Source organism: Mauremys reevesii, linkage group 9, assembly GCF_016161935.1.
Source record: "Mauremys reevesii isolate NIE-2019 linkage group 9, ASM1616193v1, whole genome shotgun sequence".
NCBI lineage: Eukaryota > Metazoa > Chordata > Testudines > Geoemydidae > Mauremys > Mauremys reevesii.
In genome coordinates this window covers 66048537-66071851 of record NC_052631.1, presented here as the reverse complement: position 1 = coordinate 66071851, position 23315 = coordinate 66048537, and the positions used below count along the sequence as shown (strand labels likewise).

The window sequence follows — 23315 nt, the reverse complement described above, 5'->3', positions numbered from 1 at the left end:
TTTGCAAACCCTCCCTGCAAGTCCAGCTGTGAGCCCGGGTTAGCCTTAGCCCCCCTCCCGCCCGGGGGCCCTTGGACCTGCTTTGCCCCCCCATCCCCGCGCCTGATGGAACTAGGCTCTGCCATGTTTCACATGGAAGGCAGCGAGCTTCATAACCAAGTTAGAGGCGGTTAAACAGAAGGGTTATTTGTTATGGCAGAGGATAGCTGGATGCAGACCTAACTATGGGCTAAAGTCAGCCAGGATGTACGTGAGTTCAGCTTGGTTTATTTCAACTTTAGCCTGTGGTGAACTTCCCTCCACCCCCAGTGGATCCAGAAAGTAACTCAACTTGACTCGCTGTTTTAGAGCAGACCATCACTTAATCAGTTATAACAATTTCCAGATAGCTGGATGCAGGCCTAACTATGGGCTAAAGTCAGCCAGGATGTACGTGAGTTCAGCTTGGTTTTTTTTTCTTTTGGCCTGTGGTGAAACTTCCCTCACCCCAGGATCATCCAGAGTAACTCTCAACTCTCTGTGTTTTAGAGCAGACCATCACTTAATCAGTTATAACAATTTCCAGAGATGAGAGGGGGAGGTAGAGAAGCTGCAGATGAAGCAGTTGGCATCTGCAGGTTCCAGGGTCCTGCTAGTGAGAACATGGTGACACAGCCTCCAGCTTCCCTAAGCATCAGTGGTGGGACAGGGAAAGCAAATAGCAGTGAGTGCAGCACACACAGAGCACAGCTAAAATGCATGCACATCAGCCTACTGCATTCAGATGGCGGGGGGAACAGCTCCCCTCTGGACTAGTTGAAGTTTCCAGGGGGCTTTCATGTTTAAGCCTGTTGCTATAGTTCAGCTGAGAGGTCCCAGTGGCATGGATGATTGAGGTGAGGTCTGCATTTTAGAGGATGGTGCACAGTCTCTTTGTTGGCTCTCAGTGAGACTGCTGTTCTGGGGACCAGTGCAATCAGGGAGAAGCAAAGAGCAGTGATGGCTCTAGCAACAGTCCCATACCACAGACCATCCCAGGTGTTGGAGTGGCTGTAGGCTTTGCTAGGTCCTCTAAATACTTGCCCTTGCTGATCAGCATCAGCTGTATCTTGTCTGGTTTAAACTGCAGCCCACTGGCTTTTCTGCACATCCTAGTTTCTGTCTGGCATTGGATAGTCTGTCAATGATCATCAAGTCTACATCATGAAAAGGAGACCTAGAAGTAAGAACTATCACCAGCATAGGATGACACTGACACAGCACTTTCTCACAGTCCCAACCACTAGCTTCATGTAGATGTTGGAAAGGAGAGGTGACAGGTTTGTAACAGTTGGGAGCTTTCAGAGAGGAGAAGCAGTCACCCATCAATTCCACTCTGGGATCCTTTGGAAATCATTGAGTGGAACCACTCTGCAGGGATTCTTTCCACCCTGCCAGATCATTCAGCCGTGTTAGCAATACCCCATGATGGAAGAGCACTGAAAAAAAGTCAAGCCATGTCATAAAAGATGTGGCTTTTGAACACTGCCCTGAGGAGATCATCAACAACAGCAATTCTCCCTCCTTTGTCTAGGTGTTTGTTTATACCACACTCATCATGGTGGAATCTGAGCACCATTTCTGGGCTGTGGCCCACTCCTAAACTGAATTTGATGGGCTCTAAGGATCCTGGGGATTTCAAATATTGTTTCAGTTGGCCTAGTGCAACCTTCTCAGTGAATTTTCCCAGCAAGGGAGATTAGAGACTGGATGACGGCTGTTTAGGATACTAATGTGCTCACAGTTGTTTTCTAGAGCATATCTAAACTATAGCTTGTTTGAATGCTCTGGCAGCTTGCTTTCTCTGAGAGGGACATTCATGAGTACTTTCAATAAAGTACCCATACATTTCCTGCAGCCTTTCACCATATAGGATGGGCACAGGGCCTGATTGCCAGATTGCATACCACTTGCAGCACTACAACATCTGACTGGGACATTGTTTGAAATGCAGTCAGAGTCTGTGGCACTTTTACTTTGACTCTGTCACCCTCCAAATTCAACCAACCTATTCTGTGAAGATTGCAAACTACTCTCAGCTAGAAACTGTTACCTCCAGAGCCAGCTGGAGGCACTCTGAGCTAGTAGGCAGACTTCTACCTGGATAGGATGATCAGATGTCCCGCTTTTATAGTGACAGTCCTGATATTTGGGGCTTTTTTTTATATATATAAGTGCAAATTACTCCCACTCCCTGTCCTGATTTTTCATACTTGTTATCTGGTCACCCTATAGCTGGAGGAGTTCCATTGATTAGGATTTGGAGAGGAGAAGAACCTCTTACTGCTCATCATGGCCATGAAATAATAGTATAGAAACTATTTATGCTGCAGATGACTAGATTCATTTCTGGACCTCTGTCGCAGCCCTCTAGTCTCCCCTTCTCTCTCTTCATTTGCAGCAGTGTCATGCCCCTGTGAGAGTAGTTCAGGAGCCATCATATTAATGGTTGTGGCCAACAGACATTTGTAGCGTCCTATCAGAGCATCTGCCCTATGCCCTGGATTTATAAGAACCAGATTGCTCAGATGCATTCAGCACAGTCTAGTGATATGAGCACTGGAGAGCTGGGAGCTTCTGAATTCCACTGATGCTCATGTCCTCCGTGGCTTTGGGCAACTCTCTGCATTTTGTCCATCTGTACAATGGGGATAAAGATGATCGAAGTCACCTACCTTGGAAGGGCGTATGGGAAGTGTTTCAAAGATGCAAAATCTTTAAATTGCTCCAATGAAAAAGGTCCTAGGGCCAGCTTTTCTGCATGTGTAAACTGGCACCAATTTACACCTGCAAAGAATTTGGCCCCTAGTGTTCAAAAGGTAAGCCGCAGCCAAAATCGTTACATGAAATGGGTTAGATCACCCAGCCCAATATCAGACCCTGCATGCTTCACTCTGATCCTTGGCTTTGGGCATGGATTTGAGAAGGGTGCAGCCAGAAGGAAAGTGGTAAAGTGGCTCCCATGTGGCTTTTCCTCCGTGGAGTCTATGAAATGTTGCTCTGCTGTACCCTGGATTGCAGAGCCTGCTCATGCTGAGTCATGCAACCTGCAGCCCTCAGTATTCCACATCCTAGACTCAGGCTTAGCTACAGTAGCTATTGCTCTAACTATGGGCTGCAGGCCAAGGAGAGAGGCATCGTCCTGCCCACATTTGGTCTTCAGTGGGTAGATTAGCTGCTTAGATCTCTGCATAGGGTGACAGCCCTTCAGCCACAGTTGGGGGCCTCCTCCCTAGCCTTCTCTCTTTTCTCCCCCTCCTCTCTGGGGGACAGTACAGCTTTAAGGAAACGTCTGGCAGATGCAGACGCAGAACATCTGGGCAGCGTTAGCTGAGTCTCAAATGATGCAGGAACAAACCACGCACTTTGGGAAAGTTAAAGCACAAGTTTCCTGAACAGGCTGAGAGGAGAGAGAAGGCAAGGAGAGGGAGCAGCACTGAGGCAGGTAAGATCTGCTTTAACCAGCCATTTGACTTCTATCCACAAGGGAAAGGGACCTGGGGAGCGTGGACACGGAAAGCTTTTGAACTAAGCTACACCGCCTAGCAGGCTTCCCCTGGAGCAGAGGATAGACAGATGTTCCTGCATGTTGTCCTGTGTGACAAGCCTCCCTCCAGGCACCTTCCTCCAGCAGAGGCAGGGGAAGGATCCCACCAGTTGGTTGCAAGACTCTCACTAATATAGCAGGTAAAGACTTAGGGGATACTGAACTGTTGCCAGTGACAGGACAGGCTCCTCTGTATAGAGAAGGCCCCAGAGGGGCTCAGGTACTAAGGTGATGAGCATGGTGTAAAACCCTAGAGCCATATGAGCTAGAGCAGTAGTTCTCAAACTTTTGTACTGGTGACCCCTTTCACACAGCAAGCCTCTGAGTGTGATCCCCCCCCTTATACATTAAAAATACTTTTTTATATATTTAACACCACTATAAATGCTGGAGGCAAAGGGGGTTTTGGGGTGGAGGTTGACAGCTCATGACCCCCCATATAGTAACCTCATGACCCCCTGAGGGGTCCCAACCCCCAGTTTGAGAACCCCTGAGCTAGAGGGAGGACTTAGAATAGAAATGTGGGGGTGGGGAGTGTCTTTAAATATACAGATCAGCATCACCAAGAAGGAGCAGGAATTTCTTATTTTGTTTTTCTACTCAAATGCTGTTTGTCAATCTGCTCAGTCTGCCTGGCTACTTCTCTGTGTTTGCTAGAGGTTCCTCATCCAGCCAACCTGCAGTTCCCGAGTAAAGATCTCCTGGAAACCAATCAGTCTGTCTGTGTGTCTCTCCCCCGATCTCAGTCTTTCATTGTCTGCCCTCCTTCCCCTCTCTCTGTCCCGTACCCCAGTTCCCCCTCCCTCATGCATTTCCGTTGCACTCATTCTGTTGCAGTAGCACTGACCTGAAGCCACAGTAAACAGCGAACACATTTTTTTCCCATGCCTGTTCTAGTCAAGGTGTCTGTAAATAATGTTAGCGCCTCTGCCTTGGCCCTAACACCTGCCCTCACTCAATGGATCTGCCTCCAGGCTCTGCACTGACTGAATCCTACAGGAGGAGAGAGAAACTCTAATTCAGACAGCAAACAAACCTGGAGAGTCAGTCACAAAGAAACTCTCCCCATGCTGGAGAGTCTGGAGCAAGCAACCCCCTTCTTGCTCTGGACAGATGTCTTGCTAATCAGTACATTTAGCTGGCCTCTTCCCTTGAAGGTGTATCCTCTCTCCCATACCCTCCACTTTTCTATCTGTTCGTATGGGGCCCAATCCCCCTTTGCCTTGTGCAGTACTTTGCACAAGCACCAAGCAGATGTTAAACACTCACACTCTGCTCCAATAGTCTTTCTACTCACTGCAGTGGTGCAAATGATCACACAAGGTGTAGGGCAATGGTGAATTGGGCCCTTTGATTCCAATAAATAACATCTGCATGTGCTCTAGATTTTGGTGAATTTCAGCTAGAAATGGGCCCAGATTAGAGTCACTTATCAGAACCTGGGGCCTGGTTTCAAACTACCCACTTTGGAGTTAGCAACAAGTTTTACTCCTTTCTAATTTCAGCATGAATTTCCTCCACATTTAAAAGCCCTTGATTCAGTGGAAAACAGTGTTGCCAACTCTCATGATTTTATCAGGAGTCTCATGATTTTGGCGGGATTTCTGAAAGCTTGGGTTATCCAGTGAGAACCTCCCCTTTCATTTTTTTAAAAGGAAGTTTCTAGCCCTCCTGGTTGCAGAGAAAAGCTTGAAAACATGACTCCCTGGAGGCTTAAAAACCCCAGGAGGCACATAAAAAGAGCCCAGAATTTGTTATTTTTCAAAATCTCATGATTTTTAAGCAACTCATACTTGCAAGGGATCTGAGTCGTTATTTCTGAATGCTTGGGGTGGACAATACTAGGGAAAAATCTGGATCTGACCAGCATGGACTAGAGAGCAAAGCAATACAAGCATGTGTGAGTCAATAACACACCAAAGGCCAGGGGTTGTTCTGTTTTAAACCCACTTCCCTTTATTCTAGGTACCAGTCTACACTGCTGCCTGCTGGGCAATCCGGGCTGCAGCCTGCCTGCTAACGTCAGAGTGCACTACCAGGCAAGGTGCTAGCTCCCGTGGCCCGGGCCCACCCTACATGCTAGAATGGCACAAGGAGAAGCACCACTCCTGCTGCTTTTCCTCACCAGGCTGGTGTCGTCAACATGGTATGAAGGTCAGTGTCCACCCAGCGCAGGAGAGTTAGTCAACAGCAGCTGGCGCTACAAGGGAGTGTGGAATCGACAGGGGCGAGTAGGACTCTCTCAGGGCACAGGAGAAGCTGCTCTTGTTCTTTGTGGTGTCTAAGAGTAAGGCCTGGTCCACACTGGGGGGCAGTGTCGAGGTAAGATACGCAACTTTAGCTATGGGAATACCGTAGCTGAAGTCGAAGTATCTTATCCCGACTTACCTCCCGTCCTCACCGCTCGGGATCGACGTCTGCGGCTCCCCCGTCGACTCCGCTACCGCCACTCGCTCCGGTGGAGTTCCGGAGTCGACAGGAGCGTGTTCGGGGATCGATATATCGTGTCTAGATGAGCCGCGATATATCGATCCCCGCAAAATCGATCGCTACCTGCCGATTCGGCGGGCAGTCTGGACGTACCCTAAATGAGTAAAGCACAGGGAAGCAGGTGCAGTTCATAGCTGGGAACACTAGGGGAGTTTGGTGAAGGAGGAGGGGAAAGGGAGCATGGTGGGGAGCTCTGACTGTGCTGGAATAAAGGATTGAATTCAGCTTTGCAGCCAAATCCCAGGACCGCTTTTCCTCCAGGTACTCTGGGAAAGGTGACCCAGATTGGAACAGGTTCAAGGCCTACTGATGGAGGCCAGAGGAACCTCAGCAAAGTGCTCTGTCTCTCTCTCTCTCCTTGTGGGGGTTTCAACTAACACATCACTTAAAGTGGACGTGCCCTGAGGGCAGCAGTTTGCTGAGTGCCAGGGAGCAGGTTTGGGTTAGGGGGGACCAGGGAGGAGCTGGATAACAAAAGACAAACCTATGCCCGGGAAGCTGACATGACTGCTCAGAGGGCCCTGGCGTCTCTCTGCTGGGGGTGGGGAAGGGAAGAGACAGACTCAGCGCTGGGGTTAGGAATACATCCAGAGAGGAGTAAACAACAAACTTCCCCCATCCCAGCCACAGTGGCAGGAACTAAATTTTTCCACATGCCCTCAGCTCCTTCGGGAGCCTTTGGCAGGCGATTGTTTGTCTGGAACAGCTGCACAGACCAAAACCCGAGTCTCTTCCCATCCTTGGCTAACCTGCCCACTTACAACCCCTCAGCTTGTTTGCTATAGAAACCAAACTCTCTCCCCCAGCATCACAGCTACAAACCATTGCCAGGTTAGCATGGGAGGGGCTCTCAGGAGGCCCAGAGCCCCGCTCCCCAACACTGTAAAGGCCTCTGCCACCCCCTGGAGAGCTTTGACCCCCAAATGCATTAGTTTGGTCTCAGTTTCCACCCCCAGCTCATCCTTGCACCAATAGATCCTCCCTGCTTTGTTGTCTCAGGCTCTGCTCTCTGCCTGATTCATACTGAGCCATGAAATCACTCAATAAATACAGACTGGGGATGAACAAGCACATTTCCATGTATGCATCACTCTCTCCTGGAGGGGATGGCTCTGTGGCCTCAGCATCAGGTTTATAATAACGAGACCCCCTCAACCATACATTCAAATCCCAGCAGGGCTGAGTCAGCCCATCCTTCCTATGAGGTAGATGCATTGAGTTCTATGCGCTTTGCTGTGTGTGAGCCTTAAAAACTGAGGTGTTGGCTGCTTATAGTGGATGTCAAAGACCTCACAGCACTTTGCAGCAGAGTAGGTGGTTTGCCTCGATGTTCGAACCACGGTCTTCCCCTCCGGAGGCTCCCTGCATGCTGGATGGGTGCCCAGAGCTGGCTGCATTTCAGTGGCACTGCATGTATGAAGTGTGTGAAGGGCTCTGGGGTGAAAGGCTCTGTAGAAACGAGTGGGTCAGAGGAACAGGGCAGTTTAATTGGGGATCAGGAAAGGGTAGGGGAAGTTGTATTATTATGGTTCATAAAGCTTCCTCCAACATGGAGGCTCTTCAGAGGGACTAGTGGATGGAGTGTGCTCAGGTGACAAACCCTCTCCTTTCATCCCCAACCCATCAGCACTACAGCAGGGGGGAGAGAGAAGGCAAGTCTCTGGACTGAGTGTGGGTCAGAGGAGGGTATGAGCAGGTCTCAGTGAGACTTACCCTACTCCCCAAGAGCCTGTAGTGCTCCGATCCTGAAGGCCAGAGTAATGTGCTCTCCCTGGTCACTCTGAGCTGGAGTTTCCTTTCCCCACTCCTTCCTCACAGAAGCCTGCAGGCTAAGCTTGTAGAGAAACATCTGGGATCCTGCTTAGCATAGACATTTGGTTTCAAGGCTAATACAGAAACAATACACAGGGCACAGGCACTTAAAAAAAAGGGAGCAAAATTGAGCGCGCTCACATGCAGCCTCTGGAGTGGAGAGGGAAAGAAAGAGTCTGGAATGAGAGGAAATCCAGCTGAAAGGTGAGCTCACAGCTCAAGAATGCCACTCGTCAGCACATTTCATTCATTGGGGCTCAAATGCATCCACTGCTGGCCATGGCTAAGAGGGAAGTTCGGTCTCCGTGTTCATTCAGCTCTGGACGTCTGCATGTGTCCCGGCCCTGGCATGGTGAGGGTTCCCTTTGCTGAGTTGCACAGGAGTGGAGGCCCAATCCTGTTCTTCCCACCACTCGCCCCATAACTCCGTTGCAGAGGTGTGAGAGGGGAGTGATGGGATGCGACTTCCTGGAATTTTGTTCATGAAAGGACTGAGTTGTCCCCTGTCCAGCTGTGCTCCGCTCCGACACCCACTTCCTGTAATTAATGAGCCTGGCACACCAGGCTGTTTAGTCTGCTGGACAGTGCCAGCCACACAAACCATGTCACTGCCAGAGCTGAGGTTTCTGCATAGATGTGCTCCCTCCTCAGCGCTTGGCTGGGGCCCTGTCTGTGGAGGAGCTGAGACAGGGACAGAGTGAGAAAATCAAGTGTCAGCGAGAAAGGAGCACAACCCCCAAACTGCTCCAGCAGCCAATCCATGCAGGACTCTAGGCCTGCTGCTGGTGCAGCCCTTTACCCCTGCACAGTGGATATAATAGGTGAGCACTGTCATCAGATAGCACCCACTGCTGCGCACCCCTCAGACCTAATTCCCCCTGGCCCTGCACCTCAGGCAGCTGTTCACACCAGGGCAGAGTGGGTGTGAAGTGCTACCAGCTCTGAATGGCAGTGTTTTACCCCCCTGGCTGTGGCAATGCAGGCCTTCCCCCTGCTTCTCTCAGTCTAGTGTCTGCCTCAGCACACCATTCCCTCCCCGATACCAAGGAGCCTGAGAGGAGACAGGCATTCCAGATTGCCAGGGGGCTGGAGACAATATCTTAACAAGGGCTGCAAATGCTGAGGGGGAAGCCAGAGTCTGTAGATGGTTCCCCCTGAGGGAGGCCCCATGCTGGGAGGCATTGCTGTAGGAAGCAGCTGTTGCTCAGGGAGCAAGTCTCTTTCCAGGAGTTCCGGAGAGGGATAATTCCCTAGAGCCCAACGTCAGCGCAGCTCCTGTCACCATTTCTCTGCAGACCCCCAGCACCTCCTACGCTACTCTGAGGGAGAATCAGGGGTGGGATGCAGAAGCAAGACACTCGGGTTGAGACCCCTCCTCACCATTCTCTCCTCCCACAAGGTTCTGGCTACGACACTACTGAGAGGTACAATAATGAAGTGTATGTGGAAGAGGCTCCCCAAGCTCCTGCCCTGGATTATCGAGGTAACAGTTGCACACTGACCTTCCACCAGGCCAGGGGAAGTCATCTCAAGCCTTCCCCATGGCTCCCCAGATGCCCATAGAAGGGCGCCCCTGACCAGGACTGGTGCTGGGCTGTGCCTCATCCGGGCCACATGCTGCCCCAAGACCCTGGAAATGAAGCACAGTTTGCCCAGCTAGACTAGCCCATCTGAACATTTAGCATTGACATCTCCCCTCCTTTCTTCTCTCTCCTTAGTTCCCCAGTGGTGCTATTCATTAAACGTCCACAACGGAGAGGCGACCTGCTACTCCCCCAGGGGAGGGAATTACCGCAGCAGCCTGGGGACGCGCTGCGAACTCTCATGCGATCGAGGTTTCCGGCTAATAGGGCGGAGGTCAGTGCAGTGCTTGCCAAGCCGGCGCTGGTCTGGCACCGCCTACTGCAGACGTAAGTCCTGTATGGGAAAGGGGTGTGCGTGCATGCTGTCCTGATGGTGACTAGTGCTGGGTTACACGACAAACGCAATGGGGAGGGACTGTTTGGTGTCTGTGTTGGGTGCAGCACTTCATGTCCATTAGGACCTGATCTCCGCTCACCGCCTGCTCTAGTCTCTTGCTTATTTGCTGCCCACCCCCAGGCTCTGGTGTTGCATCAGTTGAAATCGCCTTTCTTTTTACATCAAAGGAAGAGCCTGCTGAAGAGAGACATGAAGCATCTGTGCAGGGGGCAGGGTGAGGAAGGGCTTTTTAAAACCAAACCCTGGAAGCCCTAAAGGAGTCCTGACCTGAGCTGTCCCTAACAGGAAATGGCAGTGACAATGTCGCTGACTCTCACGATTTTACCACAAGTCTCCTGATATTTGATGTTTGTCTTAAAGCCGCAGCTCTGGGACTCGTGTGATTAGGAGAGACTCTCAGCTTTCATTAAAAACATAGGGTCCCGGCCCTCCTGGTTGGGGAGAAAAGCGGCAGAATGTGACCCAGGCACATCCTTAGGGCTCAAGAACCAGTAGACAAAGACCCCCAACAGTTATTATTCTTTTAAAAGTTCTCATGATTTCTAAGCCAGACTCATTTCTGAATGCTTGGGATGACGATACCACATTGGAGACTGACAGATGGCACCTGCTGGGGCAGCAGCCCCTCTATCAGGCACCGAGCAACACTCTGGACCACACACTGAGAACCACTGCAGTGTGCAGCTTGTAAAGTGCTTTGGACTCTGTAGAAGAGGGACTTACTGGCCAGTGCCCCCCAATCCTGGCTGGGTACGGCCTAGCAGGCCCTCCTTTGGCACTTCTGCGGTGCTCGGCTTCTTTTCGTGGCTTAGCCTCTCCCAGGTCCCGTTCTGGGTAACAGAGAATCCCACCAAACAATAGTCCAGTGACCTTACAGCAGGCCTTCCGCCCCGACTCTGGTTCGATGGTCTTTCCACCCCTTACCTCAGGGGCTTTCACCCCACCTTCCTTGGTGGCCCGTAGGAGAACCTAGACCCTTCCTCTACTCTGGGTTCCAGCCCAGGGATCCTGTAGCTGGCAGCTAAGCTCTGCTTCCTCAGCATCCTTGTTGCTTCCCTGGAACTTCCTACCTTGGCTTGGTTCTGGGCCCTTTCTCCAACCCCTTCCCGGGCTCTGGAGAGTTCTTTCTCCCTGGAGCCCCAGCTCCCACCTGCCTCTTCCTAGGCTCTCTGTGTCCATGTCTCTTTCCACCAGAAACCTGACCCCAGGTCCTACCTCCTTAGGCCTGTGATGGTTCTCAGGGTGCCCAGGACTGGGAGTCACCTTGTTACTCCTGTTGCCTGCATTGGGAGGAAAATGTGCTTGTGCTTAACTAGGTGCCAGCTCCCTGTTACCACCAGCCTGTCAGCCTTCCAAGCACTCTCCTCCAGGCTATGCCAGCCCTCACTTTGCCTCGAAGGTTAACAATAGGTGTACCCCAGTCCTTGAGCCCCTTTGAAGCATTCCCCTGCAGTGTTCAGCCCCTCCTCCACTGAACGCTCACAGAAATACCAGGTCTTCTGCCCCAGAGGAACAGCGCACACACCAGCTTGAATGGATCAGCTCAGGATCAGCTACTTGAGCAATACCACAGCACTGAGATACAGTGACAGTGCAAACAGTGATAAGTTTACCATCACAGTTTCGAGAGCCAAGAGATAGTGAGTGAGGATAGTGGAAGCAAAAGGGTTACATATAAAACAAAATCTTAACTCGATTTCTAGAGACTAAACTTAACTTACACTAATCTTCTGTCTAAAGAAGTTTATCATCTCACCCTGAATGTTCTTCTCAGCCTTTCAGCCAACTTGGGTTTGGATCCAGTTTTCACAAATGTCATCATGCTGCCTGTTACTTCCTAGGTGCAGAATCAAGGGGTGTCTTCCTTGCCTTCTCCTTATATCCCCAAAATTCATTGTCTGTGCTAGAACCAGGATAATCCCCGTGGCGTGTTCTCCCATGTATTGCCTCCCACTTGATTTTTCTCTCTCACACACACACACACCCTTGACTTTGTATGTAAATAGGGCACACACACACACACACACCCTTGACTTTGTATGTAAATGGGGCTTCCACTGTGTTGGCTGACCGTGTTTAATTTACATGTCTAACAGAAAGTCTTTTTGCCAACTCTGCCTTGATACAGACTTGGAGAATGTATTTTCAGCCTATATAAGACATTTCACAACAACTTTAATGACCATCATGACCCTGACTATAATTTAAGACCTGACCTGGCATTCTTTGGTGAACCAGAAGGTACATACCAGAATCAGGAGATTCCTATACCCCCCTTGCTAGCTGGGATGGAGGGGTTCCTGGGTACTTTTGTCCAGGATCACTCCAGGAGCTTGCTCCTCTCCTGTGCCTTCCCACAGTCTCTCCTAACCCTCAGGTAGGCTTCCCTCTGCAGACAGCACCCTAAGACCCATTCTTTCCATGTTCTCCTGCCTAGGTTCCTTTCTTTCTTTATCACCCAATGCCTCTCAGCTGGGCCAGGTGCATCTGGAGCACTAATTGCTCTCTGGCTCCAATTAACTCTTTCTTTGCCAGTGTGGGGATAGACATGCCATTAGAGGCTCTTTCACGATCACCCTACTGAAGTCCTACAACCATCACAAATATCTGAGTGCCTGGATGGAAGGCCCTTCATTTCCATGTCCTGCTCCCCCTCCTGCAGCTTTCCCCTGGGTTTATTGCCCCACATTAGCAAAGCTGCATGAGGGTTGGAATGGAAAAAAGACTCAGGAGCCCTATAAGCCAAGCCACCCCATGGCCCAGAGCAGCTGAGCTCAAGGCCCTCCTTGCTGGTTCTGTGTCATTCCAAACCCTCCCCAACCCCAGTGCTGCAGTCTCGAAGCATGTGCTGCCCCCTAGAGGGATTTCTGCACACCTGTCTGCTGAGCAGATCTGCTCGTTCTGTTGCAGAGGTCCGGTGCCATGTGCTGCCGGCAGTGATGAGCGGCTCCTACCAGTGTTCAGCCGGGGCGCTGCTGGACTCTCACTGTGATTACTCTTGCCTCCCCGGGTACCACCTGGAGGGTGACCGCAGCCGGATGTGCATGGAGAACGGGCGGTGGAGTGGCAGCGAGCCAATCTGTGTAGGTAAATTCTCACCCTGCTATCCTTACTGCCAGCCTGGCTCATCCTGCACATATGCCCTAGAGACTAGGATTGCCCAGAGTGTCTCCTCAGTGCCTGCTCTGTGGGGATATTAGTGTTTGATCCCTGGTCCCCTCACTCCTGGGAGATTACAAAACCCCAGCTAATCCTGGATACCTTTCACTGGGGACTGCTGTACCAAAGTTACTTCCCATGGTTTACCCTGCTTACCTCCCCCAGGGGCATTGTATTCCCCTTGGTTTGAGGTGATTGCTTGGCTCATGGAAGGAACGACTCATATCCCTATGCTTTGTCCTAGTTCCCTCACACTGGGCATGGCATCTCAGTGGGTTATTCTGGGTCTCTGCCCCAGGGGGCATTGCTGTCTGCATGGCTCACCCTGGCTAGCTTCCCTAGGGAGGGAACTATTGCATGTCCCTGTGCTTTCTCCTAGTTCTTGCCCCTGTGGGTTTTACTGCCTCCTCCCTGGGTTTATTGCTGAACGTCACCCACCCTGTACTGTGGCCCTGCCCCACGTGGTTCCCCTGGAGTTTCTCTCTGCTTTGCTCGGGCAGATATTGAGCCCCCCAAGATCCGATGCCCAGAGACACGAGAGAGGATGGCAGAGCCAGAGAAGCTGACAGCTACTGTGTACTGGGACCCACCCCATGTGAAGGACTCTGCTGATGGCATCATCAAACGGTGAGTGCTGAGGGCTGCAGGACCCCCATCCCAAACAGGGTCTGGTGGCTTTGTTGCCCTGAAGCCGCTTCATAGGGATCAAAACAAAGGCCCAGCTGGGAGAAATGCACCACACATTGAAGCAACTCTGTGTCTTTTGGGTCCAGAGTGACACTGCGGGGCCCAGAACCTGGGTCTGAGTTTCCAGAGGGGGAGCACATTATCCGTTATATCGCCTACGACCAGGCCTACAACCGAGCCAGCTGCAAATTCATCGTCCGAGTCCAAGGTAAGGGACAGGTCACCTGCTGCACCTGGGACCCCAGCTCCCTCACACCTTGGCTGGAGGAGACGATTCTTCCTGTGTGTGGGCTCAGGAGCCATGCTCACGCCAAGGATGTGTGGGAACAAGTTTGGTTCCTGCACGTTGGCCCCCATGTGATCAGTGTCACCTGCAGGTTCTGTGCTCCTGCCACCACCAGAACCCTACTAAGCCCAAGCCACTCCAGGCCACCTGGCACTTTCTCCCACTCTCCCTGTCTTATAACCTCTGGCCATACCAGGACACATGGTGCCACCTCCCCAGTCCTGCATCCCTGGCTCTCTTGGACCTTGGAGCTATAGGCACTCAGGTCATTCCTGGCCCAAATCCCTCTAGGGCCTCCTGGCACCTTGGCTAGCCCACTCCACACTCCTCCAGCACTGCGGCCTGTGCTAGATCAAGGCGTCCCTTATCCTTGACGTCTGCTCTCCCTTTTGCAGTGAGACGCTGCCCTGTTCTGAAGCCGCCGCAGCACGGCTACCTCAGCTGCACCTCTGAGGGCAATAACTACGGTGCCACGTGTGAGTACTTATGTGACGGGGGCTATGAACGCCAAGGGAGCCCCTCCCGCGTCTGCCAGTCCAGCCGCCACTGGTCGGGATCCCAGCCCATTTGTGCACGTAAGTGTTACGGGGAGAGTTGCTGGCGGGGTTGCGTGCAGGCTAAGGCTATAGCCTGGAAATGACTGAACTGCCCTCACCAGGACACCTGCACAGGGCTTTATGAATCAGGAAGCTCCCCCTTGTGCTGAACTGGGTCTGTTCTGTCTCCAGCTCCCAGGAGCTCATCAAATCAAGGCCCTGATATTCATCGGTGAGCATAGGGCTTTCCTGGCAGCATCCACACTGCCTGAGCATCCCTCAGCCAGCTTCCTGGTGAGGGACATCCCCCTCCATCCAGATGTGGAGCCTCCTTCCTTCTATGGTGGAAAATCATTTATGGTTGAAACAAGGAATGGCAGTGCCACGGCTTGGGAGCCATTGGCAGACAGGAATAGCATCCCACAACGGTCTTCTTGGGTCTCCAGCCCAGCCTGTCTCACCTACTGCTGAGCATGTGACTCCGAGGCTCACTCTGGGCCTGATCCACAGCGGGGATGAGTCTGTGATTACCTCAGAGCTGGAGCTGCTTGTAGCTCTGAAGGTGTTCGGCCAAGATGGCCCTGTCACCTGTGCCTCCCCCATTTGGGCAGTGGTGGGTTGAGCAGCTTGCCTCAGTCTGAGCAAACTCCCCGAGCCCGTCCCAGCCTGCCCCATGCTTGCTGACAAACCTGAGATGGGATCTTCCAAATGGCCCTCTTCTCTGGTTGCTCTAATACGCTACTCGGGAACGTGGAGAGGATGCCCCCTAGGCCATTATGCTCCCTGTGCATCACCTCTTTAGAAAACAACTGCACAGAAGCCCTCAGTGCAGCACGTGCTGCCTTTAGGGGCTGGTTGGATGTTCAGATGAATTGGATAAGGGAAAGGAAGGAGTACAGTGCAGCTGTCTCTAGCAGCCCCACCTCCTCCATCAGAGTTGATTTGCCCAGCAGCCCCTCACCTTGAGTTCACTCTCATTTTCTTTCTCTCTTTGTTAATATCACCCAGCCTTGTCCCTGGGCTCACTTTGGTACTGGTTGTTGGAGCCTGCCTGGTGGCAGAGCTGGGCATGATGCTATTCTTACTGGCCTTGTCTCAGATACACACATGGGCCTGAACCAAACCCCCACCCCAACCCCCTTGCCCTTTGGGGAAGTTGAAATCCAGATCCAGACTTGGCAGCTGACCCCTCTCAGCACCATGTGCCAAACCAACCCCTGGATCTAAACACCACCTGCATCCAGGGCAGGTTGGATCCAGATCTGAGTCTTGTGGCGTAGGCCCAGGTCAGGTTGCACGGGAATCCCAGCACCTGCGCTGCCTAGAGAAAATCCCCCTCTCCTCTTCGTAAGTACTATTTAAAACCCAGGAGACCCATGGCCATGGTACAGGAACTGAACCCTGAACCTCCTGCCCTCCCTAGACTGGGCTAGGCAAAGGCTCCCCTGCACCACCCCCTTCATCTTGCGCATATCATTGTTTAGAAAGCCCAAGAGTTACCGCTTCTCTCATCCCAGGGCAAATCAGGGGTAAAGCCACAGAAGCCACTGGAGTTGCCCCAGCCTAAGCCTGGGGAAAGAGGGAAAGACTCAAAGCCATCCTGTTTTCAGCTATTCATTAAAACGGTCACAAACACCATCCTTAGGTTATATCCCCTGGTTAGTCCCCATCTCCTAGAGCAGTAATGCAACATAGCCAGCCAGGCTGGCCACCGTGAAGTCCCTGACCACATTCAACACCGAGATGGAGGTCTGGTCTGCTGAGGCACTGGGTTCCTCCTTGATCTGCATGGCATGGCTGGCATGGCCCTGGGGCATTCTCTCTCTCTCAGGCTGATGAGATGCAAGCCATTGGCTCCTGGCCACTCTCGACTGGGTGAGACGCAGACTCCCTGGTTTATGTGACAGTGAGTGCAGCTCCCCTGCCATATTTGCTGCCTTGTGCTGGAGAAGTTGGTGAAATGGTTCCTGCTGATAGAGAACAGAGAGCCCCAATCCAGGCAAGACACATCAGCTTGCTGGGGGAAGGCAGCTGACTTCTCGTGTAGGCTACACTAGGATCCTGCAGACAGAGCAGGGGTCAGAAGTCCCCACTAGCCACCTCCCTGTTTGTGCTCACGAGCTCACCTTCCCATGTCAGCCATGCAGATCAACGTGGATGTGAACTCGGCCGCTGGCCTCCTGGATCAGTTCTATGAGAAACGCCGGCTCCTGATAGTCTCGGCTCCTGACCCCTCCACTCGCTTCTACAAGATGCAGATCGCTATGCTGCAGGTGAGCCCCTCCCCTGTGCCTCCTCCAGCCCCAATCCCACCCAACAGCATCTGACTGGCTCTTCTCCTGTCTGCAGCAAGCCACCTGTGGGCTGGACCTGCGGCATGTCACCATTCTCGAGCTGGTGGGGCAGCCCCCCCACGAGGTGGGCCGCATCCGTGAACACCAGCTCCCGGCTGATATCATCGAGGAGCTCAGGTATCAGGGGCGGTGTACAGCCACAATAGCTTACAGCAAGTGGGATCATGACCCCCGTTCAACATGTGGGTGCAATACACTGCTGGGGTGGATGGCTGTCTCCGTTGTGGGGCAGCTCCTAGCACCCATAAGAGCCTGTTCCTTAGAGATCCTGTAGCTACTGCTTTAGCTCATGTAGTGGGGGGGCTCATGTTGTGCTTTTGGGGCTGTGTCCCCCAGCTGCAGGTCCCAGCAGTGACTGTGGTGGAGTGCAGCTACAGAGTCATTAGAGACGCCTGCTTGCAGGAAAGGCACCCGGACTCCTGAGTGCTGGCAGCCTGAATCCTGTCACAAGTGCAGATGATAGATCCTACTGCCTGTGCAGCCGGGAGAGTGAATTCCAGCCCTGCCACCTGCTTATGTCGGACACTGAGCCATCCCCACAGAGCAGCAGGGTGGTATCTTAGCCCTAAATTATCCTGCACAGGCCTGTGGAAAAGCCAGAGGGTCCCACAAAATCCAGCAGTCAGTAACCCAGCTCTCAGGGGTTGGAGTATTGGCAGTGGGGAAGGGGCAGGCTGGTGCTGTGATGTACGCATGTAAACGCTGTCAGTCTCTGCGGGCATAGCAGGCTCTCATCTACCCACTCATTCCTTCCACAGACAATTCCTGCATGTCACCCGCTCCACTTTTAACATGGTGCTGATCGACAAGCAGGGCGTGGACCGCGAGCGCTACATCGAGCCCGTCACCCCCGAGGAGCTCTTCACCTTCATTGACACCTACTTGCTGAGCAGCCAGGAGGTCACCCAGCGAGCACAAAACAGGGACATGTGTGAATGAGTGACTCTGCATGGGTGGGGGCAGATCCCTGCAGTCTGGATGCCAGTGCTCCCACCCCTTCACATTCAGAACCCCACAACCTCAGGACAGAGAATTCCCTTTCCGCATCATCTTGGGTCAGCTGTGAGGGAGGAAATGGTGTCAAAGGTCGCAGACTTTTCAGTGGAGGGGGGAGTTAGCCACTGTCACAGCAGCCTTTTACTACACCAGGCCAGCAGTGAGGTTAGGAGAAAAGAGGAGTTTAGGGGCATTCTCTCTCTTCCCTCTCTCCCCCACCCCCAAATCAGCCTCTGCCCTGGCCCAAACCATCACTATCAGACCAGCAGGGGGAGGCTGCCAGTCAGGAATGAGAGAACACAAGCCCAGCAGGGTCCAAACTCAGGTTGGAATAGCAGGAGCTGCTGCATCTCAGGAGCAGAACATCAATGGGTAAACTTAAGTCACCCCCCTTATTTCATTCCCCTCTCTTGTAAGAAACAAGCATGCTCTAACAGCAATAGGGTTCTCAACAATGCAGCAGGCCCTGCCTGCACCCCAGGCCAGGTTTGCCATGCAGTGCCAGCATAGCATGCCCTGCCCATGCCACACTAGCCCCTTGGCAGAGGACATGTGGCTCCAGCAATAGCACTCTACCCCAACACACCATACAGATAGAATCATAGAATCTCAGGGTTGGAAGGGACCTCAGGAGGTCATCTAGTCCAACCCCTGCTCAAAGCAGGACCAATCCCCACCAACCATGTTTGTGTAGCCACCAGAGGTGGAGCTGTGATGCTCTGGCAAGGGATGACAGCAGCCCACAGTGGGGCTGCCCAGAGCAGTCTATGAATCCCTGCTGCATAAGGCTTGTTCCCAAGAGCTGGAAGAGGGTTAGGCCGGCTGCAGCCCACCACCACCAAGAGCCTGACAATCCTCCAGGGAAGATGGCTTCTCTGAATCCCAGAGCAGGAACAGAAGATTTTTGAATGACACCCTCAACTACAAAGGCTGGGCTTTGTTTAGACCCAAGCAGGCACGAGGTAAGAGTTGGAGAGTAGAAAGAAAGCCATATGGGGAACAGGCCACCTGGCTCAGATAGGGACTGAAGTTGGTGAAGGCCACGCCTTTCCTCAGGCACCAGGATCTGGCCACCCAGGAGGTTTCTTTCCTATTTTAAAATAACAGGTGGGGAAGTGCTTGGTTCATTAAGAGCAAAACCACCCCAGAGGCCCCAGCTTCCCTGCACACTAGGGCCTGGCCAACAGTCTTAGGGCCACAGTCCATTCTCCTGCCTCATTACAGGACTTCATTAACACTTACCTACTGAAGAAAGGCCAGTAGTATAGGGGACAGGTTTGTAACCCTAGTGTCTCTTGCCCCCATCCATCATTCCCCTTCTCCAAGGAACATGGGGATGGGTAGTGAGGTGAAACAAGGACAGACCATGGGGCAGAGTGCAGGTAGCAGTGAAGGGTTGACAGAGCTTGCCCCTGCTGTGCCGCTCAGCCAGTGGCAGAGATGGGCCCCTTAGCTCAGCAACCATCTCACTGCAAGTTTCAAAGTCTCTCTTCCCTGGAGCAGACCCTTGGGGACACAGCTCCAGGACATGCTGCCACAAAGCAGTGCTAAGACTGATAGCCGGACACAAGCAGAGCAGACAACAATCTGCAGTGGAAGGCAGCTGGCTGGGGCAGACCAGATTCTATTTGCATCACAGTTAATGGCAGCAGCTTTTTCCTTGTCTCTCTATGCTGCTCCCTGCCCTTCTTACCAAGCTCCAGGAACTCCCTCCCAGAGCCAGCAGTAAGTCCCCACCCCCGCCAACCCCTCTGAATGACTAGTCCTGACACCACCGGCAGCAGCAAGAAAACCTTTATTAAAACAGATGGCCCTTTGTGGTGAGCCTTGACACAGTAACCAAGCAGGCATTACAGTGCATCTGCCAGTACAAAGACTGCCCTCCCAGACAGTTGCTTGATGTGGATTTTAACTCATACCCTAAAATTTGCCTTTTCTTTCCTCCAAGAGGGGCTGTTGCCCTCTTGCTGGGCACTGTTTTTGACCCCCACAACATTTTGTATTTTAAACGAATAAATCTGTGTAAAATAGCTGGAGTGGGCATGCTGGGCGGAGGGGAGGGCTTGGTGGGTGGAGGGGGCGCAGAAGCAACAGTAAGGACTAAGAACCCACAGCATAAGGGGAAATAGACCACCGCCCCTGCGGAGTCCTGCAGCTCCGGCATGACCCATACCCAGCTACCAGCTCAGATCAATAGCATGCCTGCTCTCAGGAGGAGACAGCATGTGGATGTTTGTTTCAGAGCCACCTCCCCCAGGGGAGATCAGCACAGAGCTCTCTGAGCTGCTTTCCCCTTTGCCAGTGACACAAACACCATAGCCTGATCAAAGCACAGTCCTGGAACAGGCTGGGGCTTGTTTCCCCCTCCCCACACCAGCCTGTGTCTCAACAGCACTGGGTATTCTCACGCTCTACATACCAAATACTGATTGCTTAGGCTCATGCAGCCTCTAGTTTGTACAGTCTGATTCTATCTGCACCATCCCAGGAGGACAGAGAAGGGGAGACAACAGTGGAAGCTGTAGGTGGGGCAATCAAACAAACTACATGGGAGAGGTGAAGAAACTAAGAAAGTTTTAAAAGCACTTAGCCCCTGCAAGGGGGGAGACCCTATGGAATTCAATTCCAGCCAAGTTAGGAGACAAAAACCCTTTACATAAAATAAGTTGCTGCCAAGAACAGGCTGTTAGGCTGAGCCTGCTGAAGACACAATTAGCTTTACTACTACACAGGCGAAAGCCAGGGCCTGCTCCCACTCCCTTAGATCCTACATGTGGTCCTTGCTGGTGCCGTGGTTTTGGCTCTGTTGCCTCCGCCTGGTGCTGCCTTGCTAAAGCTGGTTTCAGGCCCAGCGCCCAGGCTATGGCTATGCTCCTGGCTTGGCCATGGTGGAGCGGAGCTGTAGTGTTCCTTCTGCCCAGGAGCCTGGGAACTGGAGCATCTTCTGCCACAGGCTCACCTCCTCTCCCGTGGAGTCCATCCAGTCCACCACCTGGTCCTTACTCATACCTGAGAGAAGGGGAGCGACAGAGGTGAGTTACTGCAGTGCACAGCCCCGTTCCCAAGCCCTGGGCACACAAGAGCAGCCTCCAGCTGCACAGAAGGGGTGCTAGGAAACGGAGCAGCGGTAGGTAATGACGGGGACTGCTGAATGTGAGCATGGTGCCCAAGGGATTTCATCTTCCTAATTAGGCATTCAGCTTCACTGGATGGGGAATGGGGTTCTCCAAGGCAAAGCTGGGATTGGGAGGAAGAGAATTTGGGTGACCCAGCCCACCCATTACACTCTGCTACACCCCCCAGGAAAGCAGGGACAGCCCCACCCAACAACTGAGACCAGGGGGCACCTCACCATTCCCAACTCCCAGCCTGACTCCTCCCAGGAAGTCATTGCTGGACAAAGGCTCGCGGTCCCAGACAGTTAGCTCCAGACAGATGTGCTGCAGGTCCTCTGGGCTGACGCCATTGTAGACAAAGGTGTGGTTGTAGTGAGGATTCAGGGTCTTCTTCATCACAGGAGTCTTCCTCTTGGTGGCCTTGTTTCGGAGCGGCAGCAGGTAGCTGTGGGAGAGGCCCATATATAGTTAGCAACTCCCCCTCACAGTGCACCCCCCACCTGAGCAGAAGAGACCATGATGGCTCAGGAGATTGGTAACAGGCTAGGGGATTTCAGACAGTGGGCCCACCAAGGCAGGGATCAGCTCTTCTCTAGAGCTGTAGAGGACCCAAACAAGTGGGGATAGGGCCCCAAACTACAGCCAATACACCCAGTGCCGAAGGGACAGCTTTGCATTTGGCCAAGTAATTTGCATCCAATAGTAGTTCAGTGACCCTAGGGAAGAGGCTGTGTGACTTCAGTGCAGCTCCAACACATGGGAGTCAGTTCTGGAGTGTGAACATAAGAATATCCATAATGGGTCAGACCAAGGGTCCATGTAGCCCAGTATCCTATCTTCCAACAGTAGCCAATGCCAGGTGCTTCAAACAGAATGAACAGAACAGGGCAATCATCAAGTGATCCACCCACTGGCATCCAGTCCCAGCATCTGGCATTCAGAGACCTTCTGACACCCAGAGCATGGGTTTGCATCCCTAACAATCTTGGCTAAGAGCCACTGACGGACCTATCTTCTATGAACATATCTAATTATTTTTTGAATCCAGTTATACTTTTGGCCTTCACATCTCCTGGCTTTAAACCTGCTAGTCTATTAATTTCATTAATCACTTTCTCCACATCATTCATGATTTTATAGACCTCATGTTTGTTGCCCAGCTCTGTACCTTTTCTATTTCTAATATAAATATTGTTAGCTTTTGTTTGACTGCCGCTGCAGATTGAGCAGATGTTTTCAGAGAACTATCCACAATGACTCCAAGATCTTTCTTGAGTGGTATCAGCTAATCTCAACACCATCATTTTGTATGTATAGTTAGGATGTTTTCTGACAAGCATTACTTTGCATTTATCAGTACTGAATTTCACCTGCCATTTTCTTGCCCATTCACCCAGTTTTACGAGATCTCTTTGTAACTCTTCACAGTCTGCTTTGGACTAAACTAACTTGAGTAATTTTGTATGGTCTGCAAACTTTGCCATCTCACTGTTTACCCCTTTTTCCAGCACTTGCCTGCGGACAGATCCCTGGAGGACCCAGCTATTTACCTCTCTCCACTTTTGAAAACTGACCATTTATTCCTACCCTTTGTTTCCTGTCTTTTAACCAGTTACTAGTTCATGAGAGGACCTTCCCTCTGATCCCAGGACAGCTTACTTTGCTTAAGAGCCTTTGGTGAGGGACCTTGTCAAAGGCTTTCTGAAAGTCTAAGTACACCAGGTCCACTTGATCACCCTTGTATAGATGTTTGTTGACCCCCTCAAAGAATGCGAATAGATTTTGTAAAATCTATTAGCAATTCATTTGTGCCAAACAGTGTTGACTCTTTCCCAACAAATCATGTTCATCTGTGTGTCTAATAATTCTGTTCTTTACTATGTTTTCAACCAATTTGCCCGGTACTGAAGTGCAGCTTACCAGCCTGTAATTGCTAGGATCCCCTCCAGTGGTGCTGGAACTAGAGGTGCTGCTGCACCCTCTGGACTGAAGTAACAACCCAAATACATGGTTTCCATCATCAGCACCCTCCCCCCAACTATAAAAATTGTTCCAGCACCCCTAGTCAACAACGGAGCCTTTTTTAAAAACTGGTGTCACATAAGCTATCCTCCAATCATCTGGTCAGAGCTGATTTAAGTGATGGGTTACATACCACAGTTCATAGTTCTGCAATTTCATATTTGAGTTCCTTCAGAACTCGGGGGAATATCATCTGGTCCTGGTGACTTATTACTGTTTAATGTATCAATTTGTTCCAAAACCTCTTCTACTGACCCCTCAACATGGGACAGTTCCTCAGATGTGTCACCTAAAAAGAATGGTCAGGTGTGG

The 23315-nt window shown here is 51.8% G+C and overlaps 2 protein-coding genes across 9 annotated transcripts in view; one reads left to right on the top strand and one right to left on the bottom strand.

Moving 5' to 3' along the window:
• Positions 1-21: 21 nt before the first annotated feature.
• On the top strand, positions 22-19550 carry SRPX2 (sushi repeat containing protein X-linked 2). Of its 3 annotated transcripts, XM_039489420.1 has the most exons (12): positions 22-246; positions 3506-3705; positions 5531-5719; positions 9267-9350; positions 9586-9777; positions 12758-12934; positions 13507-13633; positions 13780-13901; positions 14375-14554; positions 16655-16788; positions 16865-16986; positions 17628-19550. In XM_039489420.1, exons 3-12 carry the CDS (start codon positions 5650-5652, stop codon positions 17806-17808), a joined length of 1389 nt encoding a protein of 462 aa, XP_039345354.1. In that variant the 5' UTR covers positions 22-246; positions 3506-3705; positions 5531-5649; the 3' UTR covers positions 17809-19550. The 3 variants fall into 3 exon arrangements, with proteins under 3 accessions (XP_039345354.1, XP_039345353.1, XP_039345355.1); XM_039489419.1 differs by lacking the exons at positions 22-246; positions 3506-3705 and adding an exon at positions 3317-3463; XM_039489421.1 differs by lacking the exons at positions 22-246; positions 3506-3705; positions 12758-12934 and adding an exon at positions 3317-3463.
• A 93-nt stretch (positions 19551-19643) lies between these two features.
• The window catches only part of SYTL4 (synaptotagmin like 4), a 37445-nt gene continuing 33773 nt past the window's right edge, over positions 19644-23315 (bottom strand). For 5 of the 6 annotated variants that reach the window (XM_039489411.1, XM_039489412.1, XM_039489410.1 and 2 more), the window contains exons 16-17: positions 21218-21426; positions 19644-20874 (exon numbers count right to left, since the gene is read on the bottom strand). In XM_039489411.1, the coding sequence (XP_039345345.1) occupies positions 20732-20874; positions 21218-21426 (352 nt within the window). In that variant the 3' untranslated portion in view covers positions 19644-20731. Of the gene's footprint in view, positions 20875-21217; positions 21427-23315 lie in introns of those variants that run through there. The other variant, XM_039489414.1, reaches the window with a different exon arrangement.